This window comes from Salmo trutta, chromosome 39 (assembly GCF_901001165.1).
Source record: "Salmo trutta chromosome 39, fSalTru1.1, whole genome shotgun sequence".
Classification (NCBI taxonomy): Eukaryota; Metazoa; Chordata; class Actinopteri; order Salmoniformes; family Salmonidae; genus Salmo; species Salmo trutta.
Window position 1 is genome coordinate 4,305,001 of NC_042995.1, and position 20,409 is coordinate 4,325,409.

Below are 20,409 nucleotides of genomic sequence, written 5' to 3' on the forward strand. Positions count from 1 at the left end.
ATTGAACTCAGATGTGACGCCTGTATGCCAAGCGTAACGTCTGTAGGAAACCTGGCACCATCCCTACGGTGACGCATGATGGTGGCAGCATCATGCTGTGGGGATGTTTTTCAGCGACAGGCACTGGGAGACTCATCAGGATCGTGGGAAAGATGAACGGCACAAAGTAGTTTCTTGATGAAAACCTGCTCCAGACAGGACAACCCTTAAGCACACAGCCAAGACAACGCAGGAGTGGCTTCGGGACAAGTCTCAGAATGTCCTTGAGTGGCCCAGCCAGAGCCCGGACTTAAACCCGATCAAACATCTCTGGAGAGACCTGAAAATAGCTCTGCAGCGCGCTCCCCATCCAATCTGACAGAGCTTGAGAAGATCTGCAGAGAAGAATGGGAGAAACTCCTCAAATACAGGTGTGCCAAGTTTGTAGCATCATACCCAAGAAGACTCTGGGCTGTAATCTCTGCCAAAGGTGCTTCAAGAATGTGCTGAGTAAAGGGTCTGAATACTTATGTAAATGCGATATTTCAGTTTTTTAGTTTAAATTTGCAAACCTTTCTAAAAACCTGTTTTTGCTTTGTCATTATGGGGTATTGTGTATAGATTGATGAGGGAAAAAATGATTTAATGAATTTTAGAATAAGGCTGTAACGTAACAAAATGTGGAAAAAGTCAAGGGGTCTGAATACTTTCCGAATGCACTGTAGATCACTATATAGGCTGACTTGGTGACTAAGGAATAAAGCGGGGCGGCAGAACCGGAAATATCTGGTTTTTAGACTTCACCTTTTCTTTCCTTTTTCACTGAAAACCGGATGCTTCCGGTTTCTTCTGACTCAGCTGAGGTTGAGTAATTTCTTAAAACAGCTGCAGTGCCTTTGAGGGTGGCATATTTTCAGTACTCCTGAAAGGGTGAAAACATTTTTAACCAAGGAATATTGACAGGACAAATTCTCTGGCCGCTCACACAAAACATATTTTTCAGGAAAACTTACAGTAGAATAAAATTATACATCATGTTTCAATGTTATCAGGGAATAACAACTTAGAAAGCAACAAAGTCCCAAAATGTTTATTTTTTAAAGTTTACATTAATAGATTGTCCACAATATTGTTTACATTCCTTTGCACAGTAACTGGGCAAGAAGTATGCCATTTTGTGGTCAGAACCTGTCATTGCAAGTACATGTTCTGCAAGTCATCTTTGTCCACACATGGTGCACATTTGCAAAGGAAATTTATAGTGTATAAGGTTACAACTCTACAAAGACATATTGATCGCTGACCTTATCCTTTTCATTATCACGTGTGTTGACATTTCTGAAGCACTGTGTATCATGTCGTTTTTCTTTTAGCATGGATTGATCATGTATAGAAGTTGTAGTCACTTTACATCAATAAGACATTGAACATGGGCATAGTAACTTCAAAAAAATGTCATCTTAATCATCTTTAATTATTGAGTCAATGCATGTTCACTATCTTAAAAATGCTGGCAAGTCAACAAGAGAATCCAAGAGTGATTCTCCACTTCTTCCTGTGTCTTCCAATGATTCTGCTATTTATTTCAGAGCACAATTCATGGCTGTGAACATCAAGGGAATCCTTCACCGTCTAATTACTGGATAATCTATGAGTGAAAACTGTGGCGTTCACAGAGACGCTGAGACTTCTCCTCTTCAAATGGTTTATTTATTTGCCCGTGACCGCGATCCAGCGATCCAAACTGTTTCTGTTCTGCTGAAAGTTTTGGTCCAACGCTTCCCTTGGAACAGCAGCCGTATATTTTGACTGGAAACCATGTTGATCAGAGGAAGCAAATTAATCAATTTAGATAGATCCAAAAACCTGAGTAACGTTCGTACATGAAAGGCACTGAATCATCGTCTAAGGATTCGACAGTCTGTCTGGCCAATGTCTGGACACACTTAGTTAAAGTTTAAAGCAAATGTTTGAGATTTGCTTTAAACCAGGGAGCTCAAAGCATAGCAAGGTGAAAATACATTATCCCCTTCTCCTCCCCTGTTTTTCTTTATTTCCTTCTTCACATTTGTCCGGTTTCCATGGCAACCGGTTGAAAGACGTGTCGGGGGTGGGTTTGGATTGAGAGTTTTGTTTTGGGATGCCCACAATATCATCTGGTGTGCTTTATGAAACTCCTTCAAATGTCTAACGATGACCAACAGGTTAGGATATGCTGTTCGAGGTGAATACATGGAGAGGCCTAATTGTATCAATGATATATTTACAATTCTACCACCAGTCCCTACTTTATAGGCCCTGTAAATAGTCCTACTTTACAGGAATAAACAACACAATGTGAAAACTGTACAAGGGAGTGAATATAGCTTCATACTGTATATCCAAAGTACTACAACAAAAACAGAATATTGGAATATAAATATCCTACAGTTTACTATAGGAAAAATGCTGACTGGGAGTTGCTTCATCTCATCCATCATGTCTAGTCTGACCTTTAACCTACTGGGCCATACAGTACAGTGTAGTTACAACCCAGTGTCTCTCTCTCCCAACTGGGCCATACAGTACAGTGTAGTTACAATCCAGTGTCTCTCTCTCCCCACTGGGCCATACAGTACAGTGTAGGTACAACCCAGTGTCTCTCTCTCCCAACTGGGCCATACAGTACAGTGTAGTTACAATCCGGTGTCTCTCTCTCCCCACTGGGCCATACAGTACAGTGTAGTTACAACCCAGTGTCTCTCTCTCCCCACTGGGCCATACAGTACAGTGTAGTTACAATCCAGTGTCTCTCTCTCCCCACTGGGCCATACAGTACAATGTAGGTACAACCCAGTGTCTCTCTCTCCCCACTGGGCCATACAGTACAGTGTAGGTACAACCCAGTGTCTCTCTCTCCCAACTGGGCCATACAGTACAATGTAGGTACAACCCAGTGTCTCTCACTGGGCTATACAGTACAGTCGTGGCCAAAAGTTTTGAGAATGACACAAATATTAATTTTCACAAAGTTTGCTGCTTCAGTGTCTTTAGATATTTTTGTCAGATGTTACTACGGAATACTGAAGTATAATTACAAGCATTTCATAAGTGTCAAAGGCTTTTATTGACAATTACATGAAGTTGATGCAAAGAGTCAAGATTTGCAATGTTGACCCTTCTTTTTCATGACCTCTGCAATCTGCCCTGGCATGCTGTCAATTAACTTCTGAGCCACATCTTGACTGATGGCAGCCCATTCTTGCATAATCAATGCTTGGAGTTTGTCAGAATTTGTGGGTTTTTGTTTGTCCACCCGCCTATTGAGGATTGGCCACAAGTTCTCAATGGGATTAAGGTCTGGGGAGTTTCCTGGCAATGGACCTAAAATATCAATGTTTTGTTCCCCGAGCCACTTAGTTATCACTTTTGCCTTATGGCAAGGTGCTCCATCATGCTGGAAAAGGCATTGTTTGTCACCAAACTGTTCCTGGATGGTTGGGAGAAGTTGCTCTCAGAGGATGTGTTGGTACCATTCTTTATTCATGGCTGTGTTCTTAGGCAAAATTGTGAGTGAGCCCACTCCCTTGGCTGAGAAGCAATCCCACACATGAATGGTCTCAGGATGCTTTACTGTTGGCATGACACAGGACTGATGGTAGCGCTCACCTCGTCTTCTCCGGACAAGATTTTTTCCGGCTGCCCCAAACAAACAATCGGAAAGGGGATTCATCAGAGAAAATGACTTTACCCCAGTCCTCAGCAGTCCAATCCCTGTACCTTTTGCAGAATATCAGTCTGTCCCTGATGTTTTTCCTGGAGAGAAGTGGCTTCTTTGCTGCCCTTCTTGACACCAGGCCATCCTCCAAAGGTTTTCGCCTCACTGTGCGTGCAGATTCACTCACACCTGCCTGCTGCCATTCCTGAGCAAGCTCTGTATTGGTGGTGCCCCGATCCCGCAGCTGAATCAAGTTTAGGAGACGGTCCTGGCGCATGCTGGACTTTCTTGGGCGCCCTGAAGCCTTCTTCACAACAATTGAACCGCTCTCCTTGAAGTTCTTGATGATCCGATAAATGGTTGATTTAGGTGCAATCTTACTAGCAGCAATATCCTTGCCTGTGAAGACCTGAAGGGCTGAAATGCAGTGCAAATGTTTTGGGGGGATTCAGTTCATTTGCATGGCAAAAAGGGACTTTGCAATTAACCTGATAACTCTTCATAACATTCTGGAGTATATGCAAATTGCCATCATACAAACTGAGGCAGCAGACTTTGTGAAAATTAATATTTGTGTCATTCTCAAAAGTTTTGGCCACGACTGTACAGTGTAGTTACAACCGTGTCTCTCTCTCCCCACTGGGCCATACAGTACGGTATGCAGTGAACGGTCTACTCTTCCAGCGGGAGGTTTTTGGACGAGGATGAAGAGGGCCCAGGGTGAGTTCCTCATGGGGTTGCTGTTTGCAAGGCCAGACAGGTGTCTCCTGCACTTCACTGCACCCCCTCCACCCCCCTGTACACACACACACACACACACACACACACACAGTCCTGAAATGGACACCTTGTGTCTGACATGTGCTTGAGGGGGCCGGCTGACCCAGCCACTACCCAGTCTGAGAGTTAAAACATGTCATTACTAATCATTACAAATCTGTAGGCTACTCAGCAATGACATCCAGACACAGTCAGCGACGTCATTATTACAAATACCAGCCGAGCTGGAGACCTCATGAGTCATGAAAATCCTGTTTAACAGATCTAATAAGTTTAAGATTGATGTTAGTTCATGTAACACATTCTCAGCAGAAATTCTGGCGTTCCATGGAATCTACCACAGGAACAGCAGAAACTAAATACCAAGCATGTTTGATAGTTCATCAGGACGTTCACAGCCCTCAAACGGTTTCCACTAGATAACCCAGCCACACAGTCAGATTCCACAGCTACAGAATTGGCTACAGAATTGCTTTTTGGTCTTCATTTAAGGTTAGAGTTAGGCATAAGGTTAGCAGTGTGGTTAAGGTTAGGGTTAAGGTTGGTGTTAGGTTTAAAATCTGATTTTAGAGTGGCTGGGTTATGACTTGTGTCTTGTGTTCACTAGTGAAAACCCTCACACATCCACTGAAATTAAGTAAGCTTTCGCCAGAGTATTGATTATAAAATAATGACTCTAGGGAGGGATTTTAAATAAACAGCATGTTGGAGAAGAATCCTGAAAGCAGCCTCCGTGGTATGGTTGGTTCTGGGACTGTCCCATGGACAGTACAGTACATGAGGTATGGTTGGTTCTGGGACTGTCCCATGGACAGTACAGTACATGAGGTATGGTTGGTTCTGGGACTGTCCCATGGACAGCACAGTACATGGGGTATGGTTGGTTCTGGGACTGTCCCATGGACAGCACAGTACATAAGGTATGGTTGGTTCTGGGACTGTCCCATGGACAGCACAGTACATAAGGTATGGTTGGTTCTGGGACTGTCCCATGGACAGTACAGTACATGAGGTATGGTTGGTTCTGGGACTGTCCCATGGACAGTACAGTACATGAGGTATGGTTGGTTCTGGGACTGTCCCATGGACAGTACAGTACATGAGGTATGGTTGGTTCTGGGACTGCCTCCATGGACAGTACAGTACATGAGGTATAGTTGGTTCTGGGACTGTCCCATGGACAGCACAGTACATAAGGTATGGTTGGTTCTGGGACTGTCCCATGGACAGCACAGTACATAAGGTATGGTTGGTTCTGGGACTGTCCCATGGACAGTACAGCACATAAGGTATGGTTGGTTCTGGGACTGTCCCATGGACAGTATAGTACATGAGGTATGGTTGGTTCTGGGACTGCCCCATTGACAGTACAGTACTTGAGGTAGGGTTGGGTCTGGGACTGTCCCATGGACAGTACAGTACATGAGGTATGGTTGGTTCTGGGGATGCTCCCATGGACAGTACAGTACATGAGGTATGGTTGGTTCTGGGACTGCTCCCATGGACAGTACAGCACATAAGGTATGGTTGGTTCTGGGACTGTCCCATGGACAGTACAGTACATGAGGTATGGTTGGTTCTAGGACTGCCTCCATGGACAGTACAGTACATGAGGTATGGTTGGTTCTGGGGATGCCCCCATGGACAGTACAGTACATGAGGTATGGTTGGTTCTGGGGCTGCTCCCATGAACAGTACAGTACATGAGGTATGGTTGGTTCTGGGGATGCTCCCATGAACAGTACAGTACATGAGGTATGGTTGGTTCTGGGACTGCTCCCATGGACAGTACAGTATATGAGGTATGGTTGGATCTGGGACTGCTCCCATGGACAGTACAGTACATGAGGTATGGTTGGTTCTGGGACTGCTCCCATGGACAGTACAGTACAGTACATGAGGTATGGTTGGTTCTGGGGATGCTCCCATGGACAGTACAGTACATGAGGTATGGTTGGTTCTGGGACTGTCCCATGGACAGTACAGTACATGAGGTATGGTTGGTTCTGGGACTGTCCCATGTACAGTACAGTACATAAGGTATGGTTGGTTCTGGGGCTGCTCCCATGGACAGTACAGTACATGAGGTATGGTTGGTTCTGGGACTGTCCCATGGACAGTACAGTACATGAGGTATGGTTGGTTCTGGGACTGTCCCATGGACAGTACAGTACATGAGGTATGGTTGGTTCTGGGACTGCCTCCATGGACAGTACAGTACATGAGGTATGGTTGGTTCTGGGACTGCTCCCATGGACAATACAGTACAGTAAATGAGGTATGGTTGGTTCTGGGACTGCCTCCATTGACAGTACAGTACATGAGGTATGATTGGTTCTGGGGCTATAGATCACAACATAACAAAGCTTCAGATTATACCCTAGGCAGGGCTTGTAAACAATGATATTACAGTGTAAAGGAGCGGTTGAGTAATATTGGTAGCATGTAGTTTCAGACGGTTCCATAGTCTCTATCAAGAGAAAGTTTGATTTTCACATACTTGCATCAATGTGAAGAGAGTATTTTCACTTAACTGTTTTTCGGAGATTGATAGGGATCAGACTGGGATAGGACTGCTACCAGCCATCTGCCAGGGTGTCACGTCCTGACCAGCAGATGGAGCTATTGTATTAGTTTTGGGGTCAGGACGTGGCAGTTTTGTGTGTGTGAATGTTTGTTTTGGTGATTGGGACTTCCAATTGAAGGCAGGTGTGTTGAGTTGCCTTTGATTGGGAGTCCTATATAGGTGTGTGTGTTTTTCTTTGGGGTTGTGGGTAGTTGTTCTTGCACTGCGTTTTTGTATGCCTGTAAGACTGTTCCTGTTGTGTGTATTGTTTTTCCAGTGGATGCTTTACTCCTTTTTTTAAAATTAAAATATGAGTATCCATATTCCCGCTGCAGTTTGGTCTATTCAACACGGCTCTTTTTGTGACACAGGGGAGATATATTTTACTTTCTCCTTTATAAACCAATCAAAGAGAGCACATTCAAATGATTAATCACTCTTTTGCACGCTCTCTTAATTGGCAGTTTGTGAAAGGATTTACCATCAGTGTTCATGGGTAATTTGCGCTAAAATCACACTGTTCATGTCTCTCGACAACATAAACCACAACTGTTCAGATCTATTTCAATGAAAGGTCAGGAAATATTTTGACATTTAATGACATTTAACACGTTTTCAAGTATATAAAAATGAATGTGAGTGTGATGCTGAGCAGAAACATTCTTTAATGCAGAGGAAGCTAAATAATAGAACTCCATGGTTGATGTGTCAGATGAGGTTATAAGATTTTGTATTATTTCTATCCATGGTGAAACATTTGTATTAATCTCTTCACAACAATAGCGGCTTATGGATTCCACTTTCCAATTTGTCTGGAACGCTGTCATTTTCCAACATCGCCAACTGCTTTCCTAGTTCCTGTCTTTGAGAACTTAATGCATTTTGACCCTCATAACATCCCTCCTCGGCACAACCAACCCATACCAACACCACACAAGACAAATACATGTTATTACAGCCTGCGGTTTGTAGACCGCAACCCCAAGCCCTTTAGACAGACGAGATAAAACAACAATTCATACATTTCGTGCCAGGTGATGTGGAAGCACAAGGCTCTGCCAGAAGCAGCACTGAAGCAGACAGAGCAAACAATTCCAAGCATTCCTTGGAGAACCAGAGTAAAGTGACACAGGCATCCTGTACCACACAGCAGAGGTCACAGAGGCCTGGCCAGATGCAGCAGGCTGCAGAGATCGAGACGCCACTCAGAGAAGAGGACGCTTTGGTCCTTGGCAATCCTTTTCATCTCATATCCTTTTCATCTCATCACACATGCAATGTGGCTCATTTGTTCTTGGCCCGACATGATAGAAACCAATTGTTGTTGGTCAAAGATGAACTCCTTGAGCAGGAGACAGACTCAGCATACTACAGTACGCATTAATCCTAATGAAACACTTGAACATCAAACATCTCAGTTAAGAAGGAGCAAGATGAGAACGAGAGAGAGCAAGAGAAAGACATACATGAGCAAAGAGAGAAAGAAAGAGGGAAAGAAAGAAAGGACAGACTTTGGAGCATATTGGTCTAACTGTTGTTCTTCCCAGTGTGTCTCCAGGAGGGCATAGTTTCCCCAGCAGAGAGAAGAGCCCCAGTCCCTGTTTGCTGAGCATTGATGGATTGAGCCCTCACTGAGTCCTACACTAGAACGATTTTTACTGGCGTACGGTACAGGGCGGCTTGTGGAGGTAGCGCAGGGCACTAATAATCCTGCCTGCCGTGAGATTACACACAGACTGTGTTGACTAAGGGAGATTCCCTACCAGACGATATACAATGTGCTTTGTCCAGTTACCAGTTCCAGAGCTGCTGAACTGAGTGTGTCAGAGAGGAAGTACGTTACTAACAATATAAATCAGTATTATATTATTTAACAAACGTATATGCACTGTCTATACGCTAACTATAAAACCTTTACAAACCATTTAAAATCAATAAAATAAAGGTTGAGAACTCCACAGCTTTAAGACATCAGATGACCATTAAACAGAAATATGATTCTGATACTGTCCAGACATGGCTCTAGCAGATTGTTGTCCTGTAATTGATGTTGGACCAGTTAAAGGATAAATCCAATCCAAAAATACATTTTGGTATTGTTTTCCTTAGTTCACTGTTGATACAATCCCAAAATGTTTTGCATATCAGCAGTCAAGTGTTCAAGATATTGGACTTTCAAGAAGCAAATTGTCACATCATCATGATGGTGCAAAATGCCTTATATGATGATGTGGCAAGTGACACTTTGCTTCTTGAAAGTCCAATATCTTGAAAACTTGACTGCTGACATGCAAAACATTGAGTGGGTTTTCCGTTAAAGGAGTTGTCTCCCTTCTCTATCCTGTAATGGTTGCTTCATGTGTTAGTTGGTGAATGTTAGATCTTAGCTGGTGATTGTTAGATCTTTGTTTCCACTGGTCTAGCCAGAGTAAATGGAGCCATGGAGTTCGTCGTCTAGTTACCACAGCCACAAAGTCATAATCATGGCTTAACCAGCCCATTTTCTACAATTTCTCTTCTTACATTTTTTTTAAAACCTAACCCAAACCACACCACTAACCTTATGTCTAACCCTAACTTAAGACCAAAAGGCAAATGTTTGTTTTTATAATTTTTTTAATAGCCAATTTTGACTTTGTGTCTGTGTTAACTAGTGACAACCATGGAGTTCAGTCTCCCTCCATTCTATTCCACTCACCTTTTATTCAGAAGTGAGACTCACATTACCATTCTGATGAGCCCCCTTTCTATGATCAGACGCCATTTACAAAGCCACAAATATGCAGACCAAGTGTATCATCGACATTATCGTCTGGAATCGACCGGATAAAAAGTGGGACTTCAACAACTGCCTAGCCTTTATTTCAGATGCGAGGCCAAGTGCAATAAACATGAATATGCATGAATATGCCTTTTGAATATGCAGATGATGAATGACTCTAAATATTAAAGAATGTACATGGTCAATTGGACTTATTTTTGGAAAATAACACACTGGACAGTGCTATCCTCGATGCCGATGGTGTTATAATATTTTTATAAACTGGGTGGTTCGAGCCCTGAATGCTGATTGGCTGACAGCTGTGGTATATCAGACCGTAGACCACGGGGTATGACAAAACATTTATTTTTATTGCTCTAATTACATTGGGTAACCAGTTTATAATAGCAATAAGGCACCTCAGGATTTTTTTATTTATGGCCAATATACCACGGCTAAGGGCTGTATCCAGGCACTCGGCGTTGCGTCATGCTGGGGTATATTGGCCATATAGCACATCTCTTCGGGCCTTATTGCTTAAATATATTATGGTGAGGTCAGAGCAGTGAGCTAGCTGGTGAGTGTGCTCCCAGAGGTCAAAAGAGTATGAACCTCCAGTGAATGAACTTCCAACGAACCGAAGACAGATTTACAAGCTTGTAGGAATGGGCGTCAGGATACGGCCTGGCAGGACAAAGGTCACAGTGACAAAACAAGACAAAACCTTTATGGATTTGATGGCGTTTTCAGATATATTGATTCCGTGTCTGACTTTGACAGGGGCTGTGTTTTGCGTGTGTAGAGGCATATCTCTATAAAGGGAGACATGTTAAGGCCCCATAGGCCAGAGGAGACCTTTATATATCTGTAAATCAGTCACACAACCTTTAACATGGCAAAAAGGGATGGGAGAATCCATGACCTGCCTTGTCCATAAATAAACCCCAGCGCTTTGTTGAGACGAAGATGCTCAGCAGCAACAGACAGCCTTCTCAAACTGCTGGTGGTCAACATCCATTAATCAATCCAGCCATCAGTCCATCCAGGAGAGTGCCATCAGTCCATCCAGGAGAAAGCCATCAGTCCATCCAGGAGAGAGCCATCAGTCTATCCAGGAGAGAGCCATCAGTCCATCCAGGAGAGAGCCATCAGTCCATCCAGGAGAGAGCCATCAGTCCATCCAGGAGAGAGCCATCAGTCCATCCAGGAGAGAGCCATCAGTCCATCCAGGAGAGAGCCATCAGTCCATCCAGGACTTCACTGGAACCCAAGTTCTTAAGATGTTGGCCATGGGATCAAATGATTGTCAGATTGATGCAGTGGCAATCAGCTAGATTGACATCTACCATTAGCAGTAGCACAAAGGGCATGCTGGGCAGTCATTCTCCACCAGGTGTGCCCAGTCAGTCTACACCAGGTGTGCGAAGTCAGTCTACACCAGGTGTGCCCAACCTTCTTTGACATCAGATCTACTTTTTCATTTGCCAGCCTGATGAGATCTACCAGTCTTTAAATCTAAACCAACCAACACTGAGTATGGACCTGTTGCTATGATACCCATTTGATACGCAAATATGTGGACCAATAACATGTATTCCACAAATAAGTGAAACTAATTTCATTTCCGACCTTAGTGTGACTTTTGGCATTGGGTGGAGGCAAGTAGTTTGTCATAGTCAGGGCTGTAGCAGCTTGTTTCAGGTCTCATGCAGGCCACAAGGTGGTCATCAGTCATAGTAGATCTGTACTTGGACCGTATTATCTTCATGTGAGAAATTGCAGACTCACTGAGGTAGGTTGATCCAAAAAGGACTGATATGTTGAGAGCACATCTTCTTATGTTGGGATACTTCTCCTCTAGCAGTAGCCCCCAGAACTCTTCCTTCATCTCAGTGGTTGCCCTGGATTTCAGCTGAATGTCATTTTGATGGGTGAGAATTTCAGTTTCTGCTATAGTTGTGTCCAACTGAACAAGGGATCCCATTTTGGAGGCAATGACTTCCACATTTGTCTGTACCAAGCGGGAAAGCACATATAAGTGGCAATAGGCTCAAGTGATGCAAAGTCAGTGAAACGACTGCAAAACTCAGATAAGATGCTCTGGACTCCAAAGCTGTGCTGTATCCTTGCCCTGACGTTCAAGTTCTGAATGCACGTGTTGAAAGAAGTACAGGTCCTTACGTTGCAGCTTTCTTGTGAGCAGTTGTGGTTTGCATTTAAGTGTTCACAGAGCTGATCATGCCGATTACGTTTGCCTTTTCCTTGCAGCTCTACATTCAATTCAATAAGCATGTAAGTTAGGTCAGTGAGAAAAGATAAATCCAGGAGCCACTGTATGTCCTCTGGCTGTGCATACTCTGCATGTTTGGAGACCTTGAGAAACTCCTTGATTTCAGGCAACAACTCACTGAATCAACCTAAAAATTTACCTCGGCTCAGCTACCGCACATCCGTGTGCAGCAGCAGGTCTGTGTGCCCCGCTTCAGTCTCTTCTAAGTGAGTGTGAAAAAGCCTCCACTGTAGGCTTCTTGCTCGAATAGAACACACAATCTTCATCGCAGCATCTATCACCTCTTTCATGTTTAACATCTTCCTGCACAAAGCTAGCTGCCGAATAGAAATCACCTCGTTTGCACAATGCAACAAACCCACTAATGCGGCCTTCCATAGTGGGTGCCCCATAAGTAGTAATGTAGACAAGCTTACAAAAGGGCAGTTGGAATTTGTTAGCAAACTCCCTAAAAGCTTGAAAAATATCTTCGCCCCTTGGATGTCCTTTCATGTTGTCAAATACCATTCTGATGAAAAGGTATAACTGTGCCACATCTACCATATCTGTGGACTGGTCAAACTGGAGTGAATAACACTCGCAGATGTCAATATCCTTCTTCAGTTGATGCTCAAGATTCTCTGCTATTCCCTCACATCTTCTTGTCACCGTATTTCTGGACAACTGAATGTCATTGATGTCAGCCATAATTTCAGTCTTATTCCTAAAATCCCCAAACAGCGAGTCTGCAGCCTCAATAAATGCTTCCTTGATCATCTTCCCATCTTTGAACAACTTTTTATGCTTAGCAAGAACGCGACTCACACGATAAGATGCTATGGTTGCCGCTTCCCTTTGGTCACAGGCCTTGTGAAAATTGACTGCAGCGCTGCCAGTTGATTTTTTAGTTAGTGTACCTTCCTTCTTCGTAATTCAGTCTTTGCTGGAAAATCTCTTTCCTGGGTTTTGTGTGTGGTTTTAAAATGTCGTTCTGTGTTACCTTTCTTTGGGATAGCGATGCTATTATGGCAGATGAGGCACACACTTTTTGAGTTTGACATGATGAAAAAATAATCCTCCTTTCCTTGTGGAAATTATACATTTTCTGTATCCTTCCCTCCACTCATTATTGCTGCTGTCAACTACACAACTTAAGAACTAATTGGCTACTAAGTTAGCTAGCTAGCTACCTGCCTGGCATCACCGTGACCTCGACTTGGAGATGGCGGGCGACATCTGACCGCGCTAACTAGGCATACGTCAATAAGTGGGCAGGGACTGGTCATATTTTATGTAAATCACGTGACTTCTCAGACATTGCTGTGAATGGAGGACTGTTGAACGTTAAAACAGAAAGAGATTATAGGCGTTGATTTGTGTGGCTGAATTTAAGTAGATGTATAATCATCTCACGATCGACTGGCAAGCACTCCATGATCGACCAGTAGATGGCAGTCAACTGGTTAGGCACCCCTGGTCTTCACGTTAGCTAACACGAGGTAGCATAGCATCCAACAGAAATGCAGTAATCACTATTGCATGTGATAAGCTGTTGGGACAGCACAGTCAGTGTAGCCTTGCCCTTGTCTCTCCTTCCATAGCCTCTAGCTAACGGGTCAGCCAAAAGGACACTTTGATCACCGTAAATCTCCTGCCTCCAGAGTAACACTTCAGCATGAGTTGATAGATGGGAGGAACTCTGGGGTGTGTACACTGGCACTGCACTTGGAGGGAATATTTATCTAATATGCTTCTGACATATTTGTGGAGTTGAGAGGCGTATGCACTGTCTGAGGTGCTCACGGCTTTGGTATTCGAAAACAAACCTCTACAACGCCAGAGCCCAAACCTGATGCTGTGGGCTGGAGGCCGCAGGGTGGTGAGGGGGTCGATGTGTGTGTGAGAGAAAGAGTGAGGAGGGGGGGGGGGGGTAACTGTTGAAAGGGGACTCAGGGCTATACATACCTGAAACCCAATGCTTGTCTGAACATAACCCTCACTCTACTTTCACTTCTAATGATGAAAGTAAAATGGCCTTATGTGAGTTTATTTTCACTCTAATAGAATGTACAATGTATACATAACGGGGGGTGGAGGTATTATTGGCAGCGAATGTCATCCCTTAAACCCCCCAGCCTCCATCCATCCCATGTCGGAAACCAAGCTGGCATGCAGACAGTGTGTAAATGTTTAGTCTGGTGTGTTTTATTTCCACGCGCCTCTTCAGCATCACAGCCAACACTTAGCGGAGCCGCTGCCATGCTTGTTTTGCTACCGCCTCCACAGAGTAGCAAAACAAATGACATCAGAGCTTTGCTGTGTGCTCTCTGCTGCACACTGATGTAGGACAAGCCAGTGTTCTCTCCTCCAACACATTGGATTGGATGATCAAAAGAGGAGAAAGGGCATGCTGAGAACGTACAATAAGAACAGGAACAGTGTCCATCTCCATTGGCTGTAACAGTGCCACAGAAACCAATGACACACTGCTGCTCTTTCATCCAACTAGTTATATAAACAACTGCTAGCTGGAAGACTAACTGCTCATTCTAATACCGCTGCAATCGCTCAATCAGTGGATTGAAGCGTTTATCAAACTCTCTCAACATGCGGATGTCTGTGTTATCCAAAAGAGCTGTGGAGAGGAGGGTGTATTTGGAGGATATTTGGAGCAGGGAGGTAGATATTCTGGGCATATTTTGTATAACTTGATTGATCATGTGAATGATTCATGTAATCTGATTGAACAGTCCTTTATTCTTAATGATAATGTGAATTACATTAATGCATATATCACATTCAGCTGAAAATTGAAACAATATTGAGCATTTCCTGCAAATCATTCAACATTCTATAATCAAAATTCAAATGATCCTATAATTGAAAGACACCAAATTGATGCCATGTAAAAAAGAAAAACTTCAGATGTTTACTTCTTGGTCGGTCCATAGGCCTACTTGCACCAGTACAAAGACAAGTAAAGAGGTCTTAATATCTCAGCCTAACGCGAGTGAACATTTAATATAGCAATATATAGATGTCCAATTTGGCCACCATCCTTGATAAATCAATCTAGTATATAAACTATAGTCATTACTACTGTTTAATGCTATGGAACAACAAAAGGGAGAATTGTCTAGAGCGAAACACTGATGGTTTGGGATTTTATCGGTGTTGGCCGGGGACTTGAGTGGCTGGTTTCACACTCTGGTCCCACAGAGCGGTTGGATGTGTTCACAGTGCACCCGCTCCTGCTGCCCAGTTAGACTTGGCACGACTACTGTTACATGTGCCACTGATTCACATACTGTTAGCCGGGCTCATTCTGTGTGTAATATACTATTATAGGGTTTTACTTGGCAGTAAGGGACTGTCCAAACTAAACAGAACAACACTACTAGAGACGACAGATGACTTTGGCAGAGTGCTAAGCGATGGAAATTAGATGACTGAGTGTGTGTGTCTTCCATTCCGTCTCATTCTGGGTTGTCCTGACTAACCTCCATGATAGACCCAAGGTTTACAGATGTCAGACATGTCCCACACCACCTCCTTGTGGTAGAACCAGCCATTACAGAGTCCACATGAAGTCTAGAGGAGGACGGGCAGACAAAATAGATTTTATAAAAACAGATATCAATATGATGCGGTTTGTTTCTAGACCTATGTTAATATTTCTCTTTTAGTATCGATATAATTTCACTGAAAATACATCCAAAAAGAGACGCAGAATGAAGTACTACATGGTTGGAGACAGAGGTGTTATCTGTTTTCCTGTGGCAGAAACAACAGGTAAAGTGGTAATTTAAAAGTGTTTAAACACAGAGAAGGTTTCCACCGACCGCAGAGAGAAAGACATGAGCAATTTGGGGATAATTCTCTGCCCACAGCTTCTTGGCCTGGGATCTCCCCTGTCTGCTTGGACTTGGTCTATAAACACGATCTGGTTCTTTAACTTGACGTATTTGAGGTGAAGCACTCATACCCAGAAAGCTTCTGAACAATGGCTGGCCCTGCATTAGCAAATATTGGTCAAAATATTCCAAAGTACTTCAAAAAATAAAAACGCCATATGAAACATTTCAGGGAAGTATTAAACTGTTTTGAACAGCAGCATCCATTTCACACAATCTGCATTTCACTCCAGATTAGCGTCTCCTTGTACCAAAGGGTTTGAATATGTGGAATCAGGCACGGACTACCTCAGGTTAATGAAATGTGCAGCGGCGGAACCTAGCTGAACAGCCCAAAACAAGCTAGTGAGCGTCTGGAGATAGAGTTTCTAATCCCAACAAACTACAGTACATATACCCCTGCATATTCAGACCATGGACTCATGCGCTTGCTGTCCTGCAGTTTCACAATCATCTTTTATAACCTTCACTCTTTTTACAGAGCAACCATCTGGTCAGAGAGGCCTGGTCCCATGGTCCTTCATCTGGTCCTGGACAGAGAACAGGGGAGTGGGTTCATGGAGGTAGATCCACCACTCCCTTCCAAAAGGCCAGAGTTGAGTTAGCTCAGCTCAGGGCTCACAAACCGAGGGTAATAGATCACTTACCCTGGCCTCTACAAAGGCTCGTTGAGACAGACGACTCCAGGGCAAGCCGACTGGGCAGCGCAGCTGTCTAGTAAAGATGTCATATGAAACACTGGGGGTCTGGAGCCAGAGGAGGAAAGTTAAACAGGCAGAGAGACACTGATTGAACCCTGCAGAGTCAGATCGCACGTTGCATCGTCACACCCCCCCCCGAACAATGCCACACCATACTGACGCTGTGCAACAGTATGTCAAATTACTATGCTAATTAGCATTACAGTGTAAGGGGGAGGAATGGATATGGCTGGGAGAGTAACGAGCAAATGTTTGCCTGACTGCCTGTATCAGCCTACTATGTTTATACACAGCAGTCCTTCAACAGATAAAATCTGTCCTGATTGACAGATGTGACCACCGGTTGCAAACAACCATCCATCATTACCATGATGTCATCTGCGACAGATTCAATTTTGAAATAAACAAAAAGGTACTGTAGCAGAAATATGAATTCCTTGAGGTACGCTAGCAGCAGGGACTCGTTTACGTCACTCGCCAGGACAACAACCAAACAGTAAAGATATAAGCCTGGTTCCTGTCAAAGCTGCATCCTGTCCCTCTCGACTTTGATCTGCTGGCACAAAGACATAGGGTGGCATGTTGGTTCTTGTCTAGACTAGGGACGGCAGAGGACAGGCCTGCTGGATGATGAATAGGGCATCTGTGTTCACCCCGTCAAGCACTTCTGAAGAGGGAACTACAAGTCAATCCAACCAGAGCAAACTGTACAGCCAGCACTACTTTAAATACAAGGCCACATACCGGTAATCGGTCTCCTTTCACACGGCAAGCAGTAGAGCCAAACAGAAAGGACTAGGTGATCTAGAAATACACCACATCAGTCTGCGGAGGCGCCTGACCCACTTCAACAGATACTGTATGTACTGAGGGAACCTAGGGATGCATTCAATCAAATCTGCACCACAGAAACATTCTGCATGGGAAAATGCTGCATGCATGCTTATACAAAAATATAATTTGAATTCTATTTAATCTCAGTGTAAATAACTCACTGCACAGTTTACTGAAAATGCATGTCAATGTGGCACAGCACAGATAGCATTACATCCCAGACCTCGAGATCAAGACAGGAGAGCAGAGGAGTGAGAAAGATGGTGAACTTTCACACCGGATAAAGAATAAGAAAATTGTTCTTTCAGATGACTGACTGGAATACTGCAGTGTGGCATGAAACTGTCAGGGCAAGTCTGGGAAACATCAACAGCATTTTAACAATTTCTAAATCTACATGTCTAAAGAAAATGTGCAAATTCTCTGCTCCAACTGAAATAAAGTGGACAGAAATTTTGGACGGGTTCCTCCACTCTTCTAAAAGACACAGAAGGCTTGATTGTGATATGTTAACAATATGGCAGCCATCTCGTTCCTCGTCTCAGCTCCCTTGTCTGGTAGCCAAGAATAACTGGGAGTTCTGGGTAATTCTGCTGTTCTCCACCCATTTCCTACTGTTCCCTCTCCACTGGGCCGAGCTGCTGTACACCAGATGAGTGAGAGCATGTGTGTGTTCTCAAGCTTCTGAAGAGGAGTGACGTCAAAATGTGTATAAGATGCCCCTTAGCTACAGGGTCACTGAGGATAATCTGAACACTGGTCTCGCCAATAGGCCAAGGTTATGACTCAGTGTTATGATCATATGCAGCAGGACATCAGTTTCCTTCATATTAAAACTCGTCCAGGGCTTGACTAGACTGTCGCCAACTTGGCACACAGAAAGACATGCATCAGCAGAAATATCCCTGGCCTGCACTGTAGACATTCTAGAGTTCACAACTATACATACCAATTACACTAAGAGATCCTGCATTATGTCAGATTCCAAAGTGTCCACAAGAGGGCTCTATTATTCTAGATCTGAAAACACTGGTCTCAGAGAAATCCATTTCTAGAAGATTCTATTCCAGTAATAACAGTATTTGTCTATTCAGCAATATATCTGATCAAAGGTACAAGAGGATCAATCTGTACACAGAGCCAAACAAATTTAGAATAGATGAAAAGGAGAATACAATTTCACTCAACATCTTGATTTTTTTGTTGCTGGAATCCTTAGTTGCTACATCCATTTTTGGACTTCTAAATGAATAATATACTGAAAACCCATTACACCTTGAAGAATATATCTTACTAATGACCTTAGTTCTGTCATACCCCCATCAGAACCCCAAATATGAGCTTGTTTTACTCAAAGTATTGGTAAAAAAAAACACTACAGCTTCAAAACATGGTTCAAACTATAATGTTGTTATCATGGATGGTCACTGCTTGCATCCATAGCTCAGTCTATGAATTTGAGTGGTGATATTTCTCCAGCCCCGTCCCTCAGTTTCTCACCAAAACACAGGCAGGGTGGCTGCTTTGTTGTTGTTTCAATAACTGGTGGTTAAATGCACGCCACAGTGATCAGCTTCATGCTAATTTTCATGCAAAAATATTGAGGTTAGGCCATCATTTGAATGATGCGGGTGACATGAACAGTGATTGGCTGCCTTTATCCATATCTCATCATACACCGAGTATAGCAAACATTAAGAGAAATTTCCTAATATTGAGTTGCACCCCCTTTTGCCCTCAGAACAGCCTCAATTTGTCAGGGCATGGACTCTACAAGGTGTTGAAAGCATTCCACAGGGATGCTGGCCCATGTTGACTCCAATGCTTCCCACAGTTGTGTCAAGTTGGCTGGTGGACCATTCTTGATACACATGGAAAACCCAGCAGCGTTGCAGTTCTTGACACAAACCGGTGCGCCTGGCACCTACTACCATACCCTGTTCATTTGTCTTGTCCATTCCCCTCTGAATGGCCCATATACACAATTCATGTCTCAAGGCTTAAAAATCCTTCTTTAACCGGTCTCCTCCCCTTCGTCTACACTGATTGAAGTGGATTTAACAAGTGACATCAATAAGGGATCATAGATTCACCTGGTCAGTCTGTCATGGGAAGAGCTTCTTAATGTTTTGTACACTCAGTGTATAACCTACCCTGTACACTTTATCAGCACTGTAGTCTATAGCGAATGGGCCAAAAACCAGGTTGGGCAAGTAGGCCATTTCTAAAATACTATGGAAACACATTAAAACTTCTATTTTATTCTGTACATGAAAACATAAGCGCAAAAGTGTTATGTGCACTGTCATACAACAGTCAGTTTGATGAAAGCACGTCTGGTGGGAAAAATGCATATATTGTTTCTGTGCGGACTTTTGAATATCTGCATTAAAATCTGTTGCCAAGTGGATGGAAATCTAACCACAGTACCAAACAAGCAGTGGAAAACAACTCCTTAAAACTCAAAGTTCCAGGAAAAGTGGAGAAAAAAAATTCTCAAAGTGAAATGCTTGCTTTGACAGGGCGAGTTTTCCTCAAAACAGGCTTATTCTCAACGCAGCTCTTCTTGGTAGCTATTCTCGTAGATCGTCTGAGACCACTGGCCATATGGGACTCTCCTTCTATGGTAGGTGTATTTTCAGCTTTAATTCGGACATGAGAAGCCTGTTGGGTAATTGTTTCTCCACCATTCCTTTTTGTCTTGGGTGCCTTGGGAGCTTTTGCTTGGCTTGGGGTGAATTGCAATGCCTCCTGGGGACCCGTGTCTTCCTCTTTTTCTGTGTCTTTGAAAGTGTCCGTCTTGCCTTGAATGGTTAGCAAAGACTCCTGTGAAGTTACAAGGAACTGGCTCATGGAATCTCTTGAGGAAGTACAAATATTTTTCAATGTGACTGAAAATTCCCAACAC

General features: G+C 43.5%; 1 protein-coding gene across 4 annotated transcripts in view; it reads right to left on the minus strand.

Moving 5' to 3' along the window:
* Positions 1 to 688: 688 nt before the first annotated feature.
* The window catches only part of LOC115179157 (early endosome antigen 1), a 28,450-nt gene continuing 8,729 nt past the window's right edge, over positions 689 to 20,409 (minus strand). For 3 of the 4 annotated variants that reach the window (XM_029740492.1, XM_029740490.1, XM_029740491.1), the window contains one exon: positions 19,598 to 20,327. In XM_029740492.1, the coding sequence (XP_029596352.1) occupies positions 19,998 to 20,327 (330 nt within the window). In that variant the 3' untranslated portion in view covers positions 19,598 to 19,997. Of the gene's footprint in view, positions 902 to 19,597; positions 20,328 to 20,409 lie in introns of those variants that run through there. The other variant, XM_029740493.1, reaches the window with a different exon arrangement.